The following is a 20487-nucleotide window of genomic DNA, read 5'->3' on the forward strand; positions in this document are numbered from 1 at the left end:
TCTGGGTCTATTAGGAGAGCTTCTGGATTTTGTTTGGAATGTCATGACCATGGTGAAATCAGCCAGCCAGCAGCCTATTCCACCAGAAACAGAACAAAAAGCTGGAATTGGGGCATATACTGTGAATGTCAACACAAACTTCCACATAAAGCTATCAAGTAGAAACTAACTGATATGAAGACAAGTGGATGCCCAAGAGAAATCTTAAGAAGAACCCTCATCAGGGAAGGGTAAATAGTCTATCAACATCTCATTTAGGCTATGCCTACATTGCACATTTAACCCAAGTGATTGGCACCTGAATTTGTTCACCTGCAAACTTCAAAACACTGTGAAGAATGGAAGAGACTGGTTTCCACCTTGATATCAGCATTGGCTGAAGGAGGATATAATAATAATAAATACCACACCCGTCATCTGGTTATCCAGTATAAATGGATGTGATCTGGGTCATTCCATAGTTCCTACCTTGTATCACAATATAATTCAAAGAGGCAAAAAGGGCAATAAAAAGAAAGGGAAACCAAAAGCTATCTGGGTTTAGTGCAGACATATGCTAGACCCAAGGAGAGGCAGAGGGAATGGTAGAAACTTAGGTAGCATCTGCCCCCTCTCCCCAGATGGCAGCCTGCAGCAAGTGCAGCCGGGCTGATGGCCGAGTGCTGTGATGTGCCCAGTGTGGGTACTCTGGGCACTCCAAGCCAGGACTGCTTTGCAAGCGGGGCACCCCTGAGAACTGTCTGTCCGGGGTGGGGGTCGGGACCCTTTAAGTGCAGCCCTCGGCTAGCCTGAGACAGCATCTCCATGCTCTAAGTCCTCCTCTGATGCCCTGCTGGCACTGCTTCCGGCCATCCTTAAGCCTGGTTCAGGGTCCACTTAATGTGGACATGCTAGTTCGAATTAGCAAAACACTAATTCGAACTAGTTTTTTAGTCTGGATCCGTTAGTTTGAATTAGCTTAGTTAGTTGAACTAAGTTAGTTGAACTAAGTTAGTTCAAATTAACGTAGTGTAGACGTACCCTTTGTCTTTATCAAATTGAAGAAGCAGCTTTTTCGGTTGTAACAGGGAGAGTAGATTTTTGGAGGAACTCTATATTCAGTATAATGAATAATGGCATGCTAGAGAGAATAAACAATGAATTGTATTTATCACAAATGGTTTGAACACAACTAATTTCCATACAGGATGGGAGTTTCAGCAATACAAAAAGCAAACAGAGCCATAATTATACATGCAATTGAAAAGTTACATTTGGAGATGACGAGAATAGCCTGAGTTTTCATGTATATTAAGCTTTCTTTACATCATGCTGGTAGTACAAAGGGCCCTTACATTTATCCTACTTTTACACTTCTAAAGTGGTATAAAATGGGCTGTAATTAGGATGGAAAATCCTGGTTACCCTGCTACGGGCTGCTCTGGCCAGGTTGGGCTGAGCTCGCTGCAGGTGGGGGTGGGCAGCTTGTGCCAGGGACACTGTGCCTTGGGTGGGGAGCATTCTAGCCAAGCCATTGGTTAAGCAATTACTGATAAGCATCACCCGCTAAGTGTGTGTTTATCATTTAAAAGTTACATCCCTAGCTTTAATGTAAATGAAAATCAGGTCATATTTTTTTTCACCAAGAACAGACTGTGAGAAAGCTATACATCTCTATTATTAACTATAGCTTTTCCAGAAGTATGCTTATTGTATATTATCGTATAAAATAATATTTAATATCAATGTATTTAATGTATTTTTCAGTTAATTATTTTTGTTATTTACAATTATGTTTAGTCATAAAGACAATATTTTGGAAGACTGCCCAGAATATATTGTGCGAAAGAGACTAACTTGTACAAGAAATGATCTTTTATAATTGGTGTGGCATAATGACACATCCAAATGTACTTAAATCTCCACCACATGTTGTTTCATCCATAACAATTTATTATCATTTGTAAAGCACTGGCAGAGAGTTATCTATTATGCAAGATATGCATTTCATGACAGACTATATCCCAGAATATTTACCCTTTAATAGACATACATAAAACACAAGAAGTATTAGGAGGTCTAAAGCAAGGACTTATGTTGCATAAAGGTTTTTAACTTTTAAAAAAAAATTAAGATAACTCTTTCCCTCCATTTTTGGTTCACAGCATGCATCTATCTTAAACCTTAATGAACAGGCAGTAAGAGTGAAAATCATAGTTGATATTCTGGGTCAAATAGTTCCCTGGATGCACACTGCTCTCACTGAGGATGAAATGCATGTGGCTACCATTCAGATAATCTGCTTCATTTACTGAAGGCAAAATGTGGTTCTCTTTAGATCTGATTGTACTATCATCCATGTGTTCTCAGAATTCAGGAAGAATTTTGCTTGATTTTTGCATGAGTATGGTCTACAGTGCTGCTCTGTCAATGTCAAATTCTACTTTTAATTGTGCCTGTACTATCTCAGTGAGGTTCAGCATGCATGGTGGAATGAATGAGCTCTAGCTACCTTTGGGAGAGATTATTTCAAGTTACTCCAGGGGCATAACATCACCAGTACAGCAATGGACTGACACCAAAATTTGGAAAACCGTTTCATATTTCTTTGGTTTCTTAGTTTATTCTATGGCTCCTAAGCATTACTTCTCTGCCCTGTTTTCTACTTTCATAATGTGGTGCCACATTGTTAACATACTGTATAACCAGCTGAAGCATGTGCTGCAATTTACATTTACCGGGTCAGAGGATTGATGTAAGTGTGAAATACATATGGGCTCTGCCTGATATCTTGCAGCCTGAAATACATATATTTTGTAGAACTATAAGACTACACCCAATCTTCATGTACACACAGAAGGTATCATTGCTGTCATTGAGGCTTCACAGATGTAAGGGAAGGCAGAATTTGGCCCACATTCTCTTAGTTTAAGATAGTTAATCTAAAGAAAGCATGTAACCTCACTTTAGCTATCTTTGAGCTAATTCTCTTTTTAAAAAAACCGAGAAAATCATGACAGTATATTGTACTGAAGAATGATCAATTGTATCCATTATAGGAAAATCGCTAACTCAAAATCTTTTTTCATTTTCGAGCCCGCATGATTTTTGGATGTTTGTATTAATTTTGGTGTTTTTGTGGCTACACACTTACAAGTTCTTCTCATCAGGATTACAGAGTTAACATCTTCCTAAGACAGAAGTGGAATGACCCCAGACTTAAATTGCCCAATGACTGGAGGGGTTCAGATACGTTGACTGTGGATCCAACAATGTTTAAATGCCTGTGGAAGCCAGATTTGTTCTTTGCAAATGAAAAGAATGCCAATTTCCATGATGTCACTCAAGAAAATATTCTTCTATTTATATTTCGGGATGGAGATGTTCTAGTCAGCATGAGGTATTGTATTACTTTAATTGTAAATATTTACTGTTGGTTTTGTTTGAATAATCTTCAATAAGTTATTTGGTGTAGGACATACTTCTCAGTTTGCAGCTTAGTAATATGTATAATTTACAAAGATAATAATCAATAGTACTTTCAGCTGGTATTGATATTAAATAAAATATATACAAATAAATCAGAAGTTCTCAAAACTACAGATTCTAAAGAATATTGATTGATACTTTGTCTATTATGATAATAATCTGACAACAATTAGGGCCTTTCAGAGTAAGTGATACAGTTTTCAGACCACATTAGATACACCCTATGTTAATAAGAATCTGATTTATAGCTACTAACAATTGCTGCATCTGGAAGCAGAAAATTAAAAAACAAGCCCCAGTTGATAAGGGATTATCCTATGGTCTGTAATGTTGTAGGAAAATACTGATTAGGGTCAGTGTAATACTGGAGATAAGTTTTTCAATTGATCCAAATATTTTTTATTAGACTGTTTCCATTTTAGCCACTAACTCAATCCTCAACAAAAACAAATTTAATTGTATTTGTAACAATGTGCCATTGTATATTTAAATACAGAAACTTACAATCTTACTATAGCTATTGCTGAATGGGAGACCACTACCCCAAATTACCTGGCAGGGCTCTTCGAATGTGGATTTCACTTGGTATCAATGGACTTGGGTTCTGCAAACCTGAGGATGGATATGGGAGCAATGCCCCCTCTATACTCTCAGGCTTGGCTGGAAGTTAGAATGCCAATCCATTCCTTTCCTCCACACAAGAGAGAGAGATGAGGAGAGCCATATACTGCATGAAACATGATGGCAACCCCATCACCATGAACAGTGTGTATGAGGCCCATTCCCAAGCAACCCACTGGTTGAATATAATTTAAATCCCCAAAGTAGACCTTCAAGGTGCTGGATGGAAGGGAAAAAAAATCCACAGAGCAGTTTGACAGTTTTGTCATGTGGAAAACCAGAAATCTCTTCCAGACCCCAAACAAAATTTGGCAATCAGCTTCATCCTTGGCATTGTGAAATCCAGCTCTATAGATAAAAGGTGGGGCTTGAAAAGTCCCTATCCTGGCTACTTGCCAACAGTAAGCAGAAACAATCCTCCCTCAGCTCAGTTGGCCTCTCCTAACTGCTTACTATACTGTTCAGTGGCAGCAAAAGAAGAAAGGATGTGGTCCTCCCTCTTTTCCCCCCACAGGATGGAGTGAAGGGGAAATGAGAAAGCAGCAGCCTCCCCATAGTGTAATATTGCCCCAGGTGCTCTCACTTGAGTTTTCCCCCTCCCACCACCCAGACCCATCAAAGACACACACTGACTAACAAGGTGAGCATTTTTCCTATAAAAGTTTATACATGAAAAGCCTTATTGCTGTACAAGTTGAACTCTCTTGTCCAGGACCTGACCAGTTCCGATCTGAGAATTTGTCCGATCCCAAGAGATCAATATTGTCTAGCAGCATTACCAATGCTTCCCCTACTTACTGGGCTCTTGGAAGACATTTAGTTAGTGGTAAATTAAAGCTAAATAGTGGCACAGAACATTGAGAGCCTGAATTGGTGGCTATAAACAAAAACTTTATGGGACTGTGGGAAACATGGCCACACCCATGGTAAATCTGGCCAACTAAAATCATGCCAGACCATAGATGTTGCCAGACTAACGAGGTTCATCCTGTATTTCTAAACCATACAGAATTTTGCTGACAAAATACATGAATACAGCTAGAATGATGCTGGTTCAACACCCCATTATTTTGGAATCAGATTCTCAGTGACAACAGAAAATTGAGTCACTATACTATACTATAGATTCTTATTATTTTTGTACTTTTACACTCTGTACATGCACAGAGACAGTCTTACTCTAGTTTGTTACTTACAAAGCAGTGCAAATTATGTCTAAGATCTATTTTTCTGTTTTCAGATTATCCGTTACTCTGTCATGCCCTTTGGACTTGACCTTGTTTCCTATGGATACACAGCGTTGCAAGATGCAATTGGAGAGCTGTATGTAAATAAGTCTATGCATAAAAATAGTTACCTTCTAGGCAGGCCTGAAAATCAAACAAGAAATACTCTATTTATGTTTAGTGTAAAGACTTCTTAATTTTAAAATTAATATTCTGTGATTACTACAAATTTAAATGTACACTTCTTTCCTACAAGAAAATTCAATGTTTTTAATCTGTTCTATTTTTAGTTTTCTGCTAGCAAACACATAATAATGTTTAGTGTTTTTAAGATGTTTAAAATGCATTGAGTAAAATCAGAGCATATATATCACTTGGAAAAATGAATTAGTGTTTCCCTCAGGTAGTTGTATCTTGTATGACAAACATTTCTTCTGCAGAATATTGTAGGCTTTATTATCCATTGTATCATTGAGAGTAAATCTGCTAAGTTAAATAGGCCTGCACCTGCCTAATAATACTAGGTTTGAATTAGGTTTTAAAATTTTAATACTGGGCTAATTCATACAGTCCTTTAATTCCCCAAAACCTTTGATATCAAGCAAAGTTTTCCTGAGAAGAACTCCAATATGAGGCTCATTAGCAGCATTACAGATACCATATTTACTCAAGGAGGAAGTATGCATGAACAGTTTTTTCCATTCCATTAGAAACAATTACCTTTTCTTTAATACCAGACATGCTGTATTCAAAGTGGTGAGGACAAGCAATTGATTATTATCCTCTCCCTTGAAGTTATAGTGTGACTTAAGCTTTTGTCCTTTTTAATTCAACTTGCAACAGTAAGAATTAGTCCATAGAATAACTACCTGGCTGTGCCTACACTAGGCCACTTATTCCGGAAAATCAGCCGCTTTTCCGGAATAAGCTGCGAGCTGTCTACACTGGCCCTTGAATTTCCGGAAAAGCAACAATGCTCTGCTGTACAAAATCAGCTGCTATTCCGGAAAAACTATTCTGCTCCCGCTCGGGCATAAGTCCTTATTCCGGAACACTGTTCCGGAAAAGGGCCACTGTAGACAGCCCAGTAGTCTTTTCTGGAAAAAAGCCCTGATCGCGAAAATGGTGATCGGGGCTCTTTTCCGGAAAAGCGCGTCTACATTGGCCACAGACGCTTTTCCAGAAAAGGGGCTTTTCCGGAAAAGCAGCCTGCCAATGTAGACGCTCCTTTTCCAGAAAAACTGAAAACGGAATAGTATTCCGTTTTAAGCATTTCCGGAAATTCATGCCAGTGTAGACACAGCCCCTGTGTTTTCTTCCAGTTCCAATAGTGGGGAGGCTTTCTTGTTTCACTTAGCTGTTACCAATTTGATGTTTTGTTTTACTTAATTACTTGACTAATAGAATTTCCAAACCAAACTATTTCTTACATAGAGTTAGTCTTTTTTAGAAAAAGGCCACCATCTGGAAAAAAGTTACAAAATTCTCTAAATTAAATGGATTTGGCTATGGGTTTAAACTCTTCCATTGTAGAGCATACTTATAAATGTGTCCCTGATGGAAGGTCTCTGGATGTGTTTTTCCTAATTATATACATTTAGACATTATTCTGACCTTATTTTCAGCACATGCAAAATAGTTGCAAAATATGTGTATAAAAAAGGCCTTGTATCCATGTTAAACTGTAGCTCTAACAATGTGGTAGAGGAAAAACTTAAACGGTGAATAGTCTTGCAGCACCTTAGGGTATGTCTACACTAGCCCCCTAATTCGAATTAGGGAGGCTAATGTAGGCATTCGAAGTTGCAAATGAAGCCCGTGATTTAAATATCCCAGGCTTTATTTGCATCTTCCCATCCAGGCGCCATTTTTAAATCCCCTTAGTCCGAACTAACTGCCCGTGGCTACACGTGGCAGTGAAACGTTAACTCGAGCTAAATCCTTAGTTCAAGTTAACTGTTACACCTCTTGTTCTTCTCTTCTACTCTGCATTGATTAGGCCTTGACTGGAATATTGTGTCCAATTCTGGGCACCACTGTTCAAGAACGATGTGGAAAAATTGGAGAAGATCCAGAGAAGAGCAACAAAAATTATTAAAGGTCTGGAAAACATGACCTGTGAGGGAAGACTGAAAGAATTGGGCTTGTTTAGTTTAGAAAAGAGAAGACTTAGAGGGGACATGATAACAGTTTTCAAGTGTCTAAAAGGGTGTTACAAGGAAGTGGGAGAAAAATTGTTCTTCTTGGCCTCTGAGGATAGGACAAGAAGCAAAGGTCTTAAATTGCAGCAAGGGAGGTTTAGGTGGGACATTAGGAAAAAAATTCTAATTGTCAGGGTGGTTAAACACTGGAATAAATTGCCTAGGGGGTAGTGGAATCTCCACCACTGGAAATATTTAAGAGGAGATTAGACAGACACTTGTCAGGAAAGATCTAGACAGTGCTTGGTCCTGCCATACTCATGGCAGGGGACTGGACTCAATGACCTCTCGAGATCCCTTTCAGTTCTGATTCTAGGTGGCAGGCAAGTTGTATGGCTAAATCAGGGTTCTGGGAGGGAGATAAAACAAAGCTTATGGAGAGTCAAAGGGAAGGGAAGACCTATGTTGTGAGCCCTGGTAGTTGCTGCTTGATGGAGAGCAGGGAGGTTTTGCGTACATGACAGCAGGGAGCAGGAGTCAGTGAGGATGGATAGACTATGGAGAGCAAGTTTAATAGAAGAGAGCTCCATCAGGGATAGGACTAAGAAACCTGTCCCAAAACTTGTGAGCCAGCTTGGAAGACTAAGTAGGAATTCTTGTGTTTCTTTGGAAACTTTATTAATAAATCCAGACCCCCACAGCCATTTCACCACAGCCACCAACTCCACAGTTTATCTTTTTTTACTGCTATTCTTCCTCTTATTGCCCCCAAATCTGTAGCTCTTCTGCTCCTATTACATCTGACTGCACAAACTTTCTCTTGGGAAAGTAAAACAGCTCCTCCTTTATCTCCCTAAAACCTCTGGTCATCCTGAATCTGTAAGAAAATGACTGGGAAAAGACTGGCACTGCTTAGTTTAGAGGGAGATGAATAATAGGGTATATAGTAGTTCAGAGGAGGTAAACTGAATGCTTCTGCTATTCTTTCTCATAATTCAAAAAGAAGAGGACATTTATTGTAGTTAAAAGGCAGCAAATTTAAACGTGATAAGTAATACATTTTTATTATAATAGAATTAGCCTTTTAAACTCATTGAGACAGAGCCTGGCAGGATTCAAAAAAGGAATGTCTACAGTTTTATATTTAAGATCTTTTAAAATAGAAGGGACGTAAAACCTCCTGCATCATGGTATAAAACAAACTTTAAGTATTTTGGGGGGAAAAAGAACATAAGAACGGCCGTACTGGGTCAGACCAAAGGTCCATCTAGCCCAGTAGCCTGTCTGCCGACAGTGGCCAGCACCAGGTGCCCCAGAGAGGGTGGACAGAAGACAATGATCAAGCGATTTGTCCCCTGCCATCCTTCTCCAGCCTCTGACAAACAGAGGCCAAGGACACCATTTCTATCCCCTGGCTAATAGCCTTTTATGGACCTAACCTCCATGAAATTATCTAGCTTCTCTTCAAACTCTGTTAGGGTATGTCTACACTACCATCCTAGTTCGAATTAGGGTGGTAATGTAGGCAACCGGAGTTGCAAATGAAGCCCGGGATTTGAATATCTTGGGCTTCATTTGCATCTCGCCGGGCGCCGCCATTTTTAAATGTCCGCTAGTGCGGACTCTGGGCCGCGCGGCTACACGAGGCACGGACTAGGTAGTTCGGACTAGGCTTCCTATTCCTCGAGGAGTAATGGTGATTTGGACTAGGAAGCCTAGTCCGAACTACCTAGTCCGTGCCGTGTGTAGCCGCGCGGCCCGGAGTCCGCACTAGCAGACATTTTAAAATGGCGCCCGGCAAGATGCAAATGAAGCCCGGGAAATTCAAATCCCGTGCTTCATTTGCAACTCCGGTTGCCTACATTTCCACCCTAGTTCGAACTAGGATGGTAGTGTAGACATACCATTATAGTCCTAGCCTTTACAGCCTCCTGTGGCAAGGAGTTCCACAGGTTGACTACACACTGTGTGAAGAAGAACTTTCTTTTATTAGTTTTAAACCTGCTACCCATTAACTTCATTTGGTGTCCTCTAGTTCTTCTATTATGGGAACTAATAAATAACTTTTCTTTATTCGCCCTCTCCATACAACTCATGATTTTATATACCTCTATCATATCCCCCTCAGTCTCCTGTCTTCTAAACTGAAAAGTCCCAGTCATTTTAACCTCTCTTCATATGGGACCTGTTCCAAACCCCTAATCATTTTAGTTGCCCTTTTCTGAACCCTTTCCAAGGCCAAAATATCTTTTTTGAGGTGAGGAGACCACATCTGTACACAGTATTCAAGATGTGGGCGTACCATAGTTTTAGACAGGGGCAGTAAGATATTCTGTGTCTTATTTTCTATCCCTTTCTTAATAATTCCTAGCATCCTATTTGCCTTTTTGACTGCCGCTGCACACTGTGTGGAAGTTTTCAGAGAACTATCCACGATAACTCCAAGATCTCTTTCCTGATTTGTCATAGCCAAATTAGCCCCCATCATACTGTACGGATAGTTGGGGTTATTTTTCCCAATGTGCATTACTTTACACTTATCCACATTAAATTTAATTTGCCATTTTGTTGCCTAATCACTCAGTTTGGTGAGATCTTTTTGGAGTTCCTCACAGTCTGCTTCTGTCTTGACTATCCTAAACAATTTGGTATCATCCGCAAACTTTACCACCTCACTGCTTACCCCTTTCTCCAGATCATTTATGAATAAGTTGAACAGGATTGGTCCCAGAACTAACCTTTGGGGGACACCACTAGTTACCCCTCTCCATTCTGTAAATTTACCATTTATTCCTACCCTTTGTTTCCTGTCTTTTAACCAGTTCTCAATCCATGAAAAGACCTTCCCTCTTATCCCATGGCAATGTAATTTATACAAGAGCGTTTGCTGAGGGACCTGTCAGCCGATGGTCAGGGCAGTGCGTGTGTGTGTGTTATACACCCGAGTCTTCAACTGCTAGGACACTAGACCCTGTCACTGCAGGCGGCCTTAGCGGAGGCCGACGGGCACCCTCAGAAGTTTTACGTCCGTGTCTTTAACCGCTAGGACCGGGGTCCCTTCATGGCGGGCAGCCAACAGGCTGACAGACGTCCCAGAGTTTACAGGGAGAGCTTATTACACCTCAGACTTTAACTGCTAGGACACATGATCCCTTCACAGCGGACAGCCTAGGGAAGGCTGAGAGGTGCCCCACGGATTTGTCCCTTGGAGGTGACATGATCCAAACGCCCCAGCTCTCCCTATATCTGTCCCTTATAACTGGCTGGATTTCTTTTAAATTGTGCTTGGTTCTATTACAGCAACTGAGGGAGTCAGGTTAAAACTTAACCAGTTACAGGTTTATTGAAGAGGCTTTATAAAGCATGTGGTTACAATGGCTATTGCTCTACTTCTTAACTGCTAGCAAATACAGATCTTAAAATGGTTACAAAGGAAAAAGGAAGATAGAAAATAGTGGTACCAAGTGACAACTTAATCGTTAAAGAGGGTGGATTGGCACTCAGCGGGCTGCTGTACCCATCTTTATATCCGTGGGGTCACGTATTTCTCTTTCTTATCTGTGATGCCAAATGGTACCGGTCTGTCTTTGTGATGCCAGTTCTTACAAGGGAGTTGTGAACTTAATTTACACTTGTATGAGAGATAGCTAAATTGGGAGTACTGGGCATTCTTTTCTCAGCGGGAGATTCCTCTCCAGGGACGACTGTGTGTGATCGTATCAATATAGGTGCCAGCCAAGGCAGTTCTCGCAGCCTCGAGGTCAGCTTATTGGCTTGATCACTCTCTCTCCTATTGGTGTTTTCAGTTTACCCAGGGTCAGATGAGCCAGCATATCCGGGCCTCTGTCAAGGCTTCAAAGACTGCTGATTTTATTGCTCCTTCTCTGCCCTGTATGCTTCAGGCACCTCAGAGGGGCAAGCAAGATAGATGTGATTGGGGGGGGGGGGGAGACTCTGTCTGGCTACAGGACCTTGTCAAAGGCTTTCTGAAAATCTAAGTATACTATATCTACTGGATCCCCCTTGTCTGCATGTTTGTTAACCCCTTCAAAGAATTCTAATAGATTAGTAAAACATGATTTCCCTTTACAGAAACCATGTTGACTTTTGTCCAACAAATTATGTTGTTCTACGTGCCTCACAATTTTATTCTTTACTATTGTTTCGACTAATTTTCCCGGTACTGAAGTTAGACTTACCAGTCTGTAATTGCTAGGATTTCCTCTAGAGCCCTTTTTAAATATTGGTGTCATGTGAGCTACCTTCCAGTCATTAGGTACGGAAGCCGATTTAAAGGATAGGTTATAAACCACAGATAATAGTTCAGCAATTTCCCATTTGAGTTCTTTTAGAACCCTTGGATGAATGCCATCCGGTCCCGGAGATTTGTTAACATTAAGTTTTTCTATTTGTTCCAAAATCTCCTCTAATGACACTTCAGTCCGGGACAATTCCTCAGATTCTTCACCCACAAAGGACGGTGCAGATTTGGGAATCTCCCTAATGTCCTCGGCCGTGAAGACTGAAGCAAAGAAATCATTTAGTTTATCTGCAATGACTTTATCGTCCTTGATTGCTCCTTTTATATCTCGATCGTCTAGAGGGGACACAGGTTTTTTAGCAGGCTTCCTTCTTCTAATGAACTTAAAAAATATTTTTGAGTTTTTGGCTAGCTGTTCCTCAAAATGTTTTTTTGCTTTTCTTATTAGATTTTTACACTTGATTTGACAGTGTTTATGTTCCTTTCTATTTATCGCACTAGGATTGGACTTCCACTTCTTAAAAGATGCCTTTTTGTTCCTCACTGCTTCTTTTACGTGGTGGTTAACCCACGGTGACTCTTTTTTAGGTCTCTTACTATGTTTTTTTTAATTTGGGGTATACATTTAAGTTGGGCCTCTATTATGGTGTCTTTAAAAAGTTTCCATGCAGCTTGCAGGGATTTGGCTCTAGTCACTGTGACTTTTAATTTCTGTTTAACTAATTGCCTCATTTTTGTGTAATTCCCCTTTTTGAAATTAAATGCCAGAGTTCTGGATTGCTGAGGTGTTCTTCCCACCACAGGAATGTTGAATGTTGTTATATTATGGTCACTATTCCCAAGCGGTCCTGTAATGATTATATCCTGGACCTGATCTTGTGCTCCACTCAGGACTAAATCGAGGATTTCCTCTCCCCTTGTGGGTTCCTGTACGAGCTGCTCCAAGAAGCAGTCATTTAAGCCATAAAAAATTCCCCAATGGACAGATTATTTCATAAGTGTCAACTATAGAGTTTTATGCTCATTTCTCTGAAGCATGTCATGTGTCCATTATCAGAGACAGGATACTGGACTAGTTTGACCAGTGTCCTGAGCTGGTTCATTAGATCTGACGTTCTTAACCCAGCTCACTCAACTCTATGGGTGTGTCTAGACTACATTGCTCCATCGACGGAGCCATGTAAAGTAGTTTACCCGACATAGTCAATGAAGTGGGGATTTAAATAATCCCCACTTCATTAAAATAAAAGTGGCCGAAGCGCTGTCGACAATCAGATGATCCTGCACAGCACGGCAATCTAGACGCAGATCGGTCAACAAGGTCACGAGGCTTACAGGAGCGGTTGACAAAGGCTTCCCTTGTTGACCGATCTGCGCTGTGCTGGATCAGCTGATTGTTGGCACAGTGCAGTGGCCATTTTTATTTTAATGAAGTGGGGATTATTTAAATCAACGGAGTCATGTAGTCTAGACACACCCAATATTTCCCCCAGCTTTAGATCCCTATATTATCAGCTTACTTTGTAGAATTTTCATTATTACACTAAAAGTCATAATTGATAACAAATCTATCTTTGATCCCAGTAATTTCAACAACTACTACCACATGCATAAATTACACCCATTCTGTAAAATGGTGAGATTAGAGAAGCTGACTTCTCTAATTACTGTATTGCTTTCCCTCTGCCCGTATGTATTCAACGTCCTCCATGCCAAGAAACTGCTTGGCTTGGAATGTTCAGTTAACTTTTCCACTTTGCTAAAGATAACTTCCCATGCTTTTTATTCTTCGTAACCTCAGCACAGCATATGACACCAGTGTCAATACATATGCTCTTTGACTGGCCTAATCATTAAATAGGTCAGAGTCCTTACTCACTCACTTTGGCTACTATGTCTCCAATGACCATTTCTTTGAAACTGGTAGTGACTGTGCCTCAGATTCTAAACCACTCTGCTCTGGTTTCTCATTTCCTTACATTAAAAAACTATCTGCTTTGCCTCATTTTCCTTACATTAAAAATTAACAATTTAAGCATAAATACCACTTTGATGCCAGTGATATCTATGCCTCTCTTTTTAACTCTTTCATTTACCTTTCCTTCAACACTCCCCCTCATCTCTCTAAACCACATAAATCCTTGATGTGATGTTAAATTGAGTATTACAAAGACAGATCCTCCACCTTTACAAGAGAAATATCCTCAGCTTTGTCTCTAAAACATGCATCTCCTTCCTTGCCCCTGACCTTCCTTTCACTTCACAGGTCCGCATAACACATAAAGAACTGTTTTTTGTGACTTAGTTATTTCATGCTTTGATTATTGCAGCACATTCCTATAAGGCTTCCTCCTGTCCAAACTCTAGTTTGCTGGAAGTGCTACCACCTCTCTCATACCTCTCATCTTTGTCATAAAAGAGCTGTACTGACTTCCCATCCATTTGAAAAATTGACTCTACTAAGTATCCTTCATGACTATGCACTTAAATGCCTCTGGTTTCCCATCTCTTTACTCTTCTGCTCTACCAATTGAAGTATCCTCTTACACTTATATTCTCACTCTGATCTTTTGCTGCATCATCAGCTATCCTGACCATATGCTTGCCACCTTTTCCCTCACTAATTCTCTCTCTCTCTCTCTCTTTCTCTCTCTCACACACACACACCAGTTTTTTCATATATGCTGTTATTGTTAACCATGCTACACAACTCTCTCTGTATACTGAGAGACGCTTTGTACTTCTCCTTTCAATTATAACAGTTTTGTTGCAATTTGCTGTGCATTTGAGAATGAAATACACTTAATAAAAGTATTAAAACATACTTTCATGCTATAGCTTTTATGATATAAATGTTCAGGTGGAAAACTTAGGGAAGTTTTCCATAATCAGTATTACCTATTGAAAAGTTTGAAAAGTTCATCCACATTTTAGTTTATCACAGATATTTTTCAAATGTAAAAATAATGTACCTTATTCCCACCCCTGGGAAGGAACAGCTTGTTAAGCATTTCTTAAAGAGTCTGCATTCTTAAGGTGCAGCACCCTAAACTCAAAATTGCTTATTTTGTAATTTGGCACATCTACACAGTATCATATTTTGAAATAATGCACTATTTTGAGACATCCCTTAACCCTTGGCTTACAAGGATGCCAAAATAACGCCTCCATTATTTTTAAAAAAAATTGAAATAATGGGCAGCTTGGTAAGATGCACAGAGTAGCAATTTTGGGATACCTTTGGTATCCCAAAATAGCTGTGCTGCGTAGACGTACCCTTAGAAAAAAATACACTACATTCTGAATTTATCCTTTTTATGTCCTCTATCCCTCCCATTACTTAAGCACCACTCTGTGTTTAATTCCATTTTTAATGAGTGTCAGGCAGACAGAAAATTATGTAAAATCATTATCATGACTGCACTTTTAATTAACATCTTTTTATGTTCAAACATGATGGTCCTGCTTTTTCACTTTCTTGTGCAGTGTGTTATGAAGTGGTCAAAAGTCATCTGTGTGGACCCAGATTTAGGCAAGCACTTAAGCATGTGGTTAAGTCCATCTGTATTGAAGAATGCACTTAAGGCCACTTTGTATATACGAAAGGCCCAGATTCAGAAAATCACTTAAACACAGTCTTAAAACCCACAGAGATCAATGGGATTTAAGAATATGTTTGCAGATTAAGCATGTATTAATGTTCTTTGCTGAATCAGAGTCTAAATGACAATACAGTGTTAAAAGTTGTGGAGGATCAGGTACTGTTTTCTCTGTGTGAATACTGAGTACTAAAATAACAAAGTTTTGTCAAGTCCTAGTAAAAAATAGAGAATAAATATCTGTGAAGCCACTCATAATTTTGTGACAAAAGCAGAAAGCAAGAAATTTTTTAAAAAATAGATTTTTTTTTCTGAATTCGCTCTCATGTAAGGTAGCTTTTAAATGTTTTGTTTTTCTTTCTTGTAGTTGGATACACAACTGATGATTTACGATTCATCTGGCAATCTGGAGATCCTGTTCAGTTAGAAAAAATTGCTTTGCCACAGTTTGATATTAAAAAAGAGGATATTGAATATGGTAACTGTACCAAATATTATAAAGGCACAGGTTTGTAATTCTATTAACAAATTTATTTATTAAATACGCCAATTTGCATTTAGTTATTGTATATTGTTATTGATAGTTGCATTGATAGTTTTTATATTGTGGAAGGGGAAATTAGTTTTTAACTAATTAATAATTTAGATATGAATAACATATCAAATTATATAACAGCCAGATATGCTAACCACAAATTTATAAAGAGATTGAGATGAAGGTCAGTATATATGACTTCCTTTTCTTATTTTTGTTAGGATATCTCTGATCCTCCCATAGCAATTTCATTTCCATTGTCCTGAGCAGCTTTTATGTTTGAAAGTGCCTGGGTTCTTCTCGGTGGCCATTCATCTAGATCTTGAGCTTGTCAATTATTGTTTCAGAATGCTTGAGTATTAATTCGAACCTTCCTGTAGTTTCTAGGTTTTTTCTGATAATAGTGTGCTCTTGAAAGCATGTTCTCTACATTAAAACTGTTTACAGATTCTATATTTATACACTTGCAATTTCATGATATTCTGAAATCCAGATTCTGTTTTGTACAATGATTTCTGAAATACAATTTCTAGTGGTTTATTGTCTGTTTCTACCTCCTCTGATTTGTGACCACATTCATAGTTATAAAATTGATCACATCCAGAAGCAATAATCAACATTTCTTTTTCAATTCAGCATGTTTTTTATTGTATTTTGATAAGTTCATTTTGAAACATATGCCACAGGCTTGCAGAGATCCTCAAGCAGAACACAGAAAGGAGGGAAGCTCTGAGGCTCCCCTTGCTAGCATCAAGAAACTCTGCTTTGTCAAAAGATAACATTTGTCTGGCTCCACAGTACCTATATCTGGTGATTTCCCAGAAAATTGTGTGATCCTCTGAGCTAATTTTATCTGAATCTGAAGTTTGTATTGTAATTTGAAATCAGTTGAGCTTTGCATTATTTCAGGTTTCAGTGTAAGTATTCCTTGGAACTATGGTCTTAGCTACAGTAGGAATGAATTCTCATCCTTTAAGTTCTTGCTAGGTTATCCATTGTCTCTGGTAACTTACCATTTTAAAATAATATAGAATTAATCCACATGCAGAAAAATTATGCTACTGTAAAAAGTACAACCCACAGGTGCGAGGCAACAATCCTGTTTATCTCTGCTTTCAGATAAGTTAAAAGTATGTATAATAACTATAGCAGTATTTGAGTCTTAAACAGTTAAACAATACATTACTCAGAAATAAATTGAATTTGAGCCTAAATAAATTGAATTTGAGCTTCAATGACCAGATGATATATAAATGAAATGGGGAAACAGCAGATGATACAAAAGATACTGTTCCATTTTATTTAGATGGTCCTAAGTATTCAATTTTCACTAAGTGCTATGCTAGGCTAAGATGTTGAAAAAATATTTGATAGTTAAATGGAATTAATTGGCATTTTGTCCTAAATAAATTTACATTTGGGAAGAGGCAGAAGTAATAGTGCTCCCTTATGATAGGGGAAAAAAGATACGTTATGGTAGATTATGAATATATTTGATGTTCTTCTCTTTTCTTTCTCATATGAAAGAAAGAGTTAACATTTAGAACTGGTGACATTTTCATGAAAGTTTTTGCCACATTTTGACTCATTTTTATCAAATCATTTTTTAACAGATTCTTTTAATTATAATCACCTTTGTTATAACCAGGCTTTAGACTAAACATTCCCTTGAGATGACTTTGAGGTACTGTTGCAGGATCTTTGCAGATAAAAGCAGGCATTGTTAGGTTTGTATATCGATTTCAAAAGGTTCATATTTTGAAGGCATATGGTGGGAGAACATCTCTTTGTAATACCAAATTAAAGCTAATCTCCTGCACTGTACAAGAACACCTCATTAACGTACAAACTGAATTTGCAAAGCTATGGTTTATGCTGGAAATGTTTGATAACTGCAAACATAGTACTCTACCTTATTCACCCATTTATGTCCCTCAGTGTTTTTAACATTTGCTTCAGTAGACATAGGATTGGATCCATATGTTCTGTACTTGTACAAGCAAAAGCAAATCTGGGGATTACATTTTTATGATGATCACTGCCTGCACTACACTGAAAATCTCCATATTTCTTTTTCTTGTATGCCAGGCAAAAAATTCTCATGAATGTGCTAAATGGAAACCATTAAGATAAATGGGGATGGCAAGGAATATTATACTCTGCGTATTGAAAGATGATACAAGTCCAGAGGTCAAATTTATTTTGGTTAACACAAACAGCTGAACACATAAAAGTCATAAATAGTGTGGAAAATAAGTAAGAATTTGAAAATATCTGGAAACAATTCACAAACTAGGAAGAATTCCTTAGCCTAAAGATCATAAAAGAGGAGAGGAAAAATTAACTTATATGCATGTCTTTTACCTATAAGAAATAAGGAAAATTTGTTTCCTTCTGTTTTAGTTTATGCTTTGCTTTGTATTTGAGTCTTAAACAGTTAAACAACTGTTTATCCAAACAACTTATAACTGTAAACTGTGTACATGTTATATTTAATGTAACAATATAAAAAAGAATGTATTCCCTTTTTGCATTTAAGCTCTATATTTAAGATATAAATTTAAGTTTTAAGTTGCTTTTCACCAACTTTTGCTACTAACTGGAAAAGACTTTTAATTTATAAAGCACTTGGGAAAAGTCTTGCCCTGAAATGATGATACTGAAGCTTATGGGTTATTTTTATACTATCAAATCAGGTGAATTTAAGACACACTTCAGTGGAGTTACATATGAGTTTACATATGGGCAGAATTTAGCTACTGTTTGTACCACCATACTTCTTGATTCCTTTGTTCTCTACTGGCAAATGTAGGGGGCTGTGGGGTTCATTTTTAATCTTTGCTTCAGTGACCATTCCAGGTCGTCTGGCAGTATGTGTATGTGATGTAGTCCGTATTTAAATAAACCTGAGCCTGTATTCCTAGTTTTTTCACAATTTTAAATTTACAAGATTCTCTTTTAAAATTGTGTACCAACACAAAATATTATATCTATCAACTTTCATTATTGTGGTGATTTTTATTAAACCCTGCTATAGGTCTTTACTTTTTAATTTTTTTTTCTCTAATCTGAACAAGACTTCATAGCTGTACATGTTATTTTAATAAGTGATTCCTTCTTTTTCACAAACTAGATACCAGCTGGGATTTTCACAAGAACTTAAGGGAGTTAAGTGCTCTTCTGCCATTTGGCAAAATTCTGCTTCGGGAATCTGTGCATCTCCAAGAACAGAATGTTGCCAGTGTGCAAAATTTGGGAAGCCTGACTCTTTTGGATTGCTAGAAACACCTTGCTTCTGTCCATGCATTACAGTTCCTTGGACTACAGAAGAATTCCCTACGGTCTTTTTACTTCCTTTGTTTTTGCTTGTCCCTATTTGGTTTCCTGAGTTCATATGCCTGCAAGAACACCCACTAGCAATGACAAGATATTACTCTACTTTTCAATGTAGAAGGACTTGTAAATCTAGAGATTGATTTAGCAGCAGGCACTGTGATTTCCTCTGTGTTCTGAAAGGTCAGGTACAAGCTGCAGCTCTCTTTTCATTCTGGTTTTGTAAGCTCTTTTGTGTGCTTCAAACATGTTTTTAAATAAACTATTTAGTTATGGGAAAAACAAATCATTTTAAGCCTAATTCATTGAGAGCCTTTTTGAAATCATTGGCAGAATTCCCACTAATTTCAACCGGGCAGGCATTCTAATTTGAAAAATGTTGGTCTGTAAAACATGAGAACATTTAATGTGTTTATTTCTTTAAAGGTTATTACACTTGTGTAGAAGTAATCTTCACTTTAAGAAGACAAGTTGGATTTTACATGATGGGTGTTTATGCTCCTACACTGCTAATTGTTGTTCTGTCCTGGCTGTCATTTTGGATCAATCCTGATGCAAGTGCTGCAAGAGTGCCACTGGGTAACCGACATTTACATCTACTGTCAGAACCCACTTAGCACCACTTCACCCTTTTTGGTTGCTTTGATAGCAAAAGATGGGATATTGAAAGCAACTACATCCCATTGCATGGTCTTCATTTTCACCTAAACCTCATTTCTAGCCTCTGTGAAACACGTCTCTTCATCCAGGCTTTTGCTTAATGCCATATCTAGTGTTTGATGGGCATTGCTTTCCTATCTGTGCCTTCTAATGTGATTTTTGAGACAAGGAGGTAGTGATTTCTCTACTGTGCATATCTGGAAAAGTTCTCACTTTTATCTCAGACATATATAATGCACTCAGTGGGATAGAAACCTTGTAGAAACTTGAATAACTATATAAATTATGGATAGTCAAGATGATTATTAAGGTATAGAGTACCAGTGTACATGCTAATCTTTTCCATCCATGTGCAGATTTTTTCTATTCACGTGAAGAATAAATTTTTATGTGCACCAAGGCATATGCAAATGTGCACCAGCAGTAGAAACAAAAGCCTAGCTGTGGGCACTCTAATAGCTGGAAGGCATTTGAATCTCTCCTAAGTGGCTGCACAAGCACCCAGCTTATAGGGAAGACTGTTACCTACCTCCTGCAGCAGTTATTTGAAGATTAAATAATGGTAATGTTCTGAAGAGGATTACAGCCACCAGTACCAGCCTGGCTCACATCTCATCAGGGCCTTAATTTATCAAAGTGCTTT

The 20487-nt window shown here is 38.3% G+C and overlaps 1 protein-coding gene across 5 annotated transcripts in view; it reads left to right on the forward strand.

The window, feature by feature from the left end:
* The window catches only part of GLRB (glycine receptor beta), a 71537-nt gene that overhangs the window by 27076 nt on the left and 23974 nt on the right, over positions 1–20487 (forward strand). For 4 of the 5 annotated variants that reach the window (XM_075930121.1, XM_006121851.4, XM_014572957.3 and 1 more), the window contains exons 5-8: positions 3150–3379; positions 5330–5412; positions 15684–15824; positions 19611–19763. In XM_075930121.1, coding sequence (XP_075786236.1) covers positions 3150–3379; positions 5330–5412; positions 15684–15824; positions 19611–19763 — 607 coding nt within the window. The remainder of the gene's footprint in view (positions 1–3149; positions 3380–5329; positions 5413–15683; positions 15825–19610; positions 19764–20487) is intronic. The other variant, XM_006121852.4, reaches the window with a different exon arrangement.

Source organism: Pelodiscus sinensis, chromosome 5 (assembly GCF_049634645.1).
Source record: "Pelodiscus sinensis isolate JC-2024 chromosome 5, ASM4963464v1, whole genome shotgun sequence".
NCBI classification, from domain to species: Eukaryota; Metazoa; Chordata; order Testudines; family Trionychidae; genus Pelodiscus; species Pelodiscus sinensis.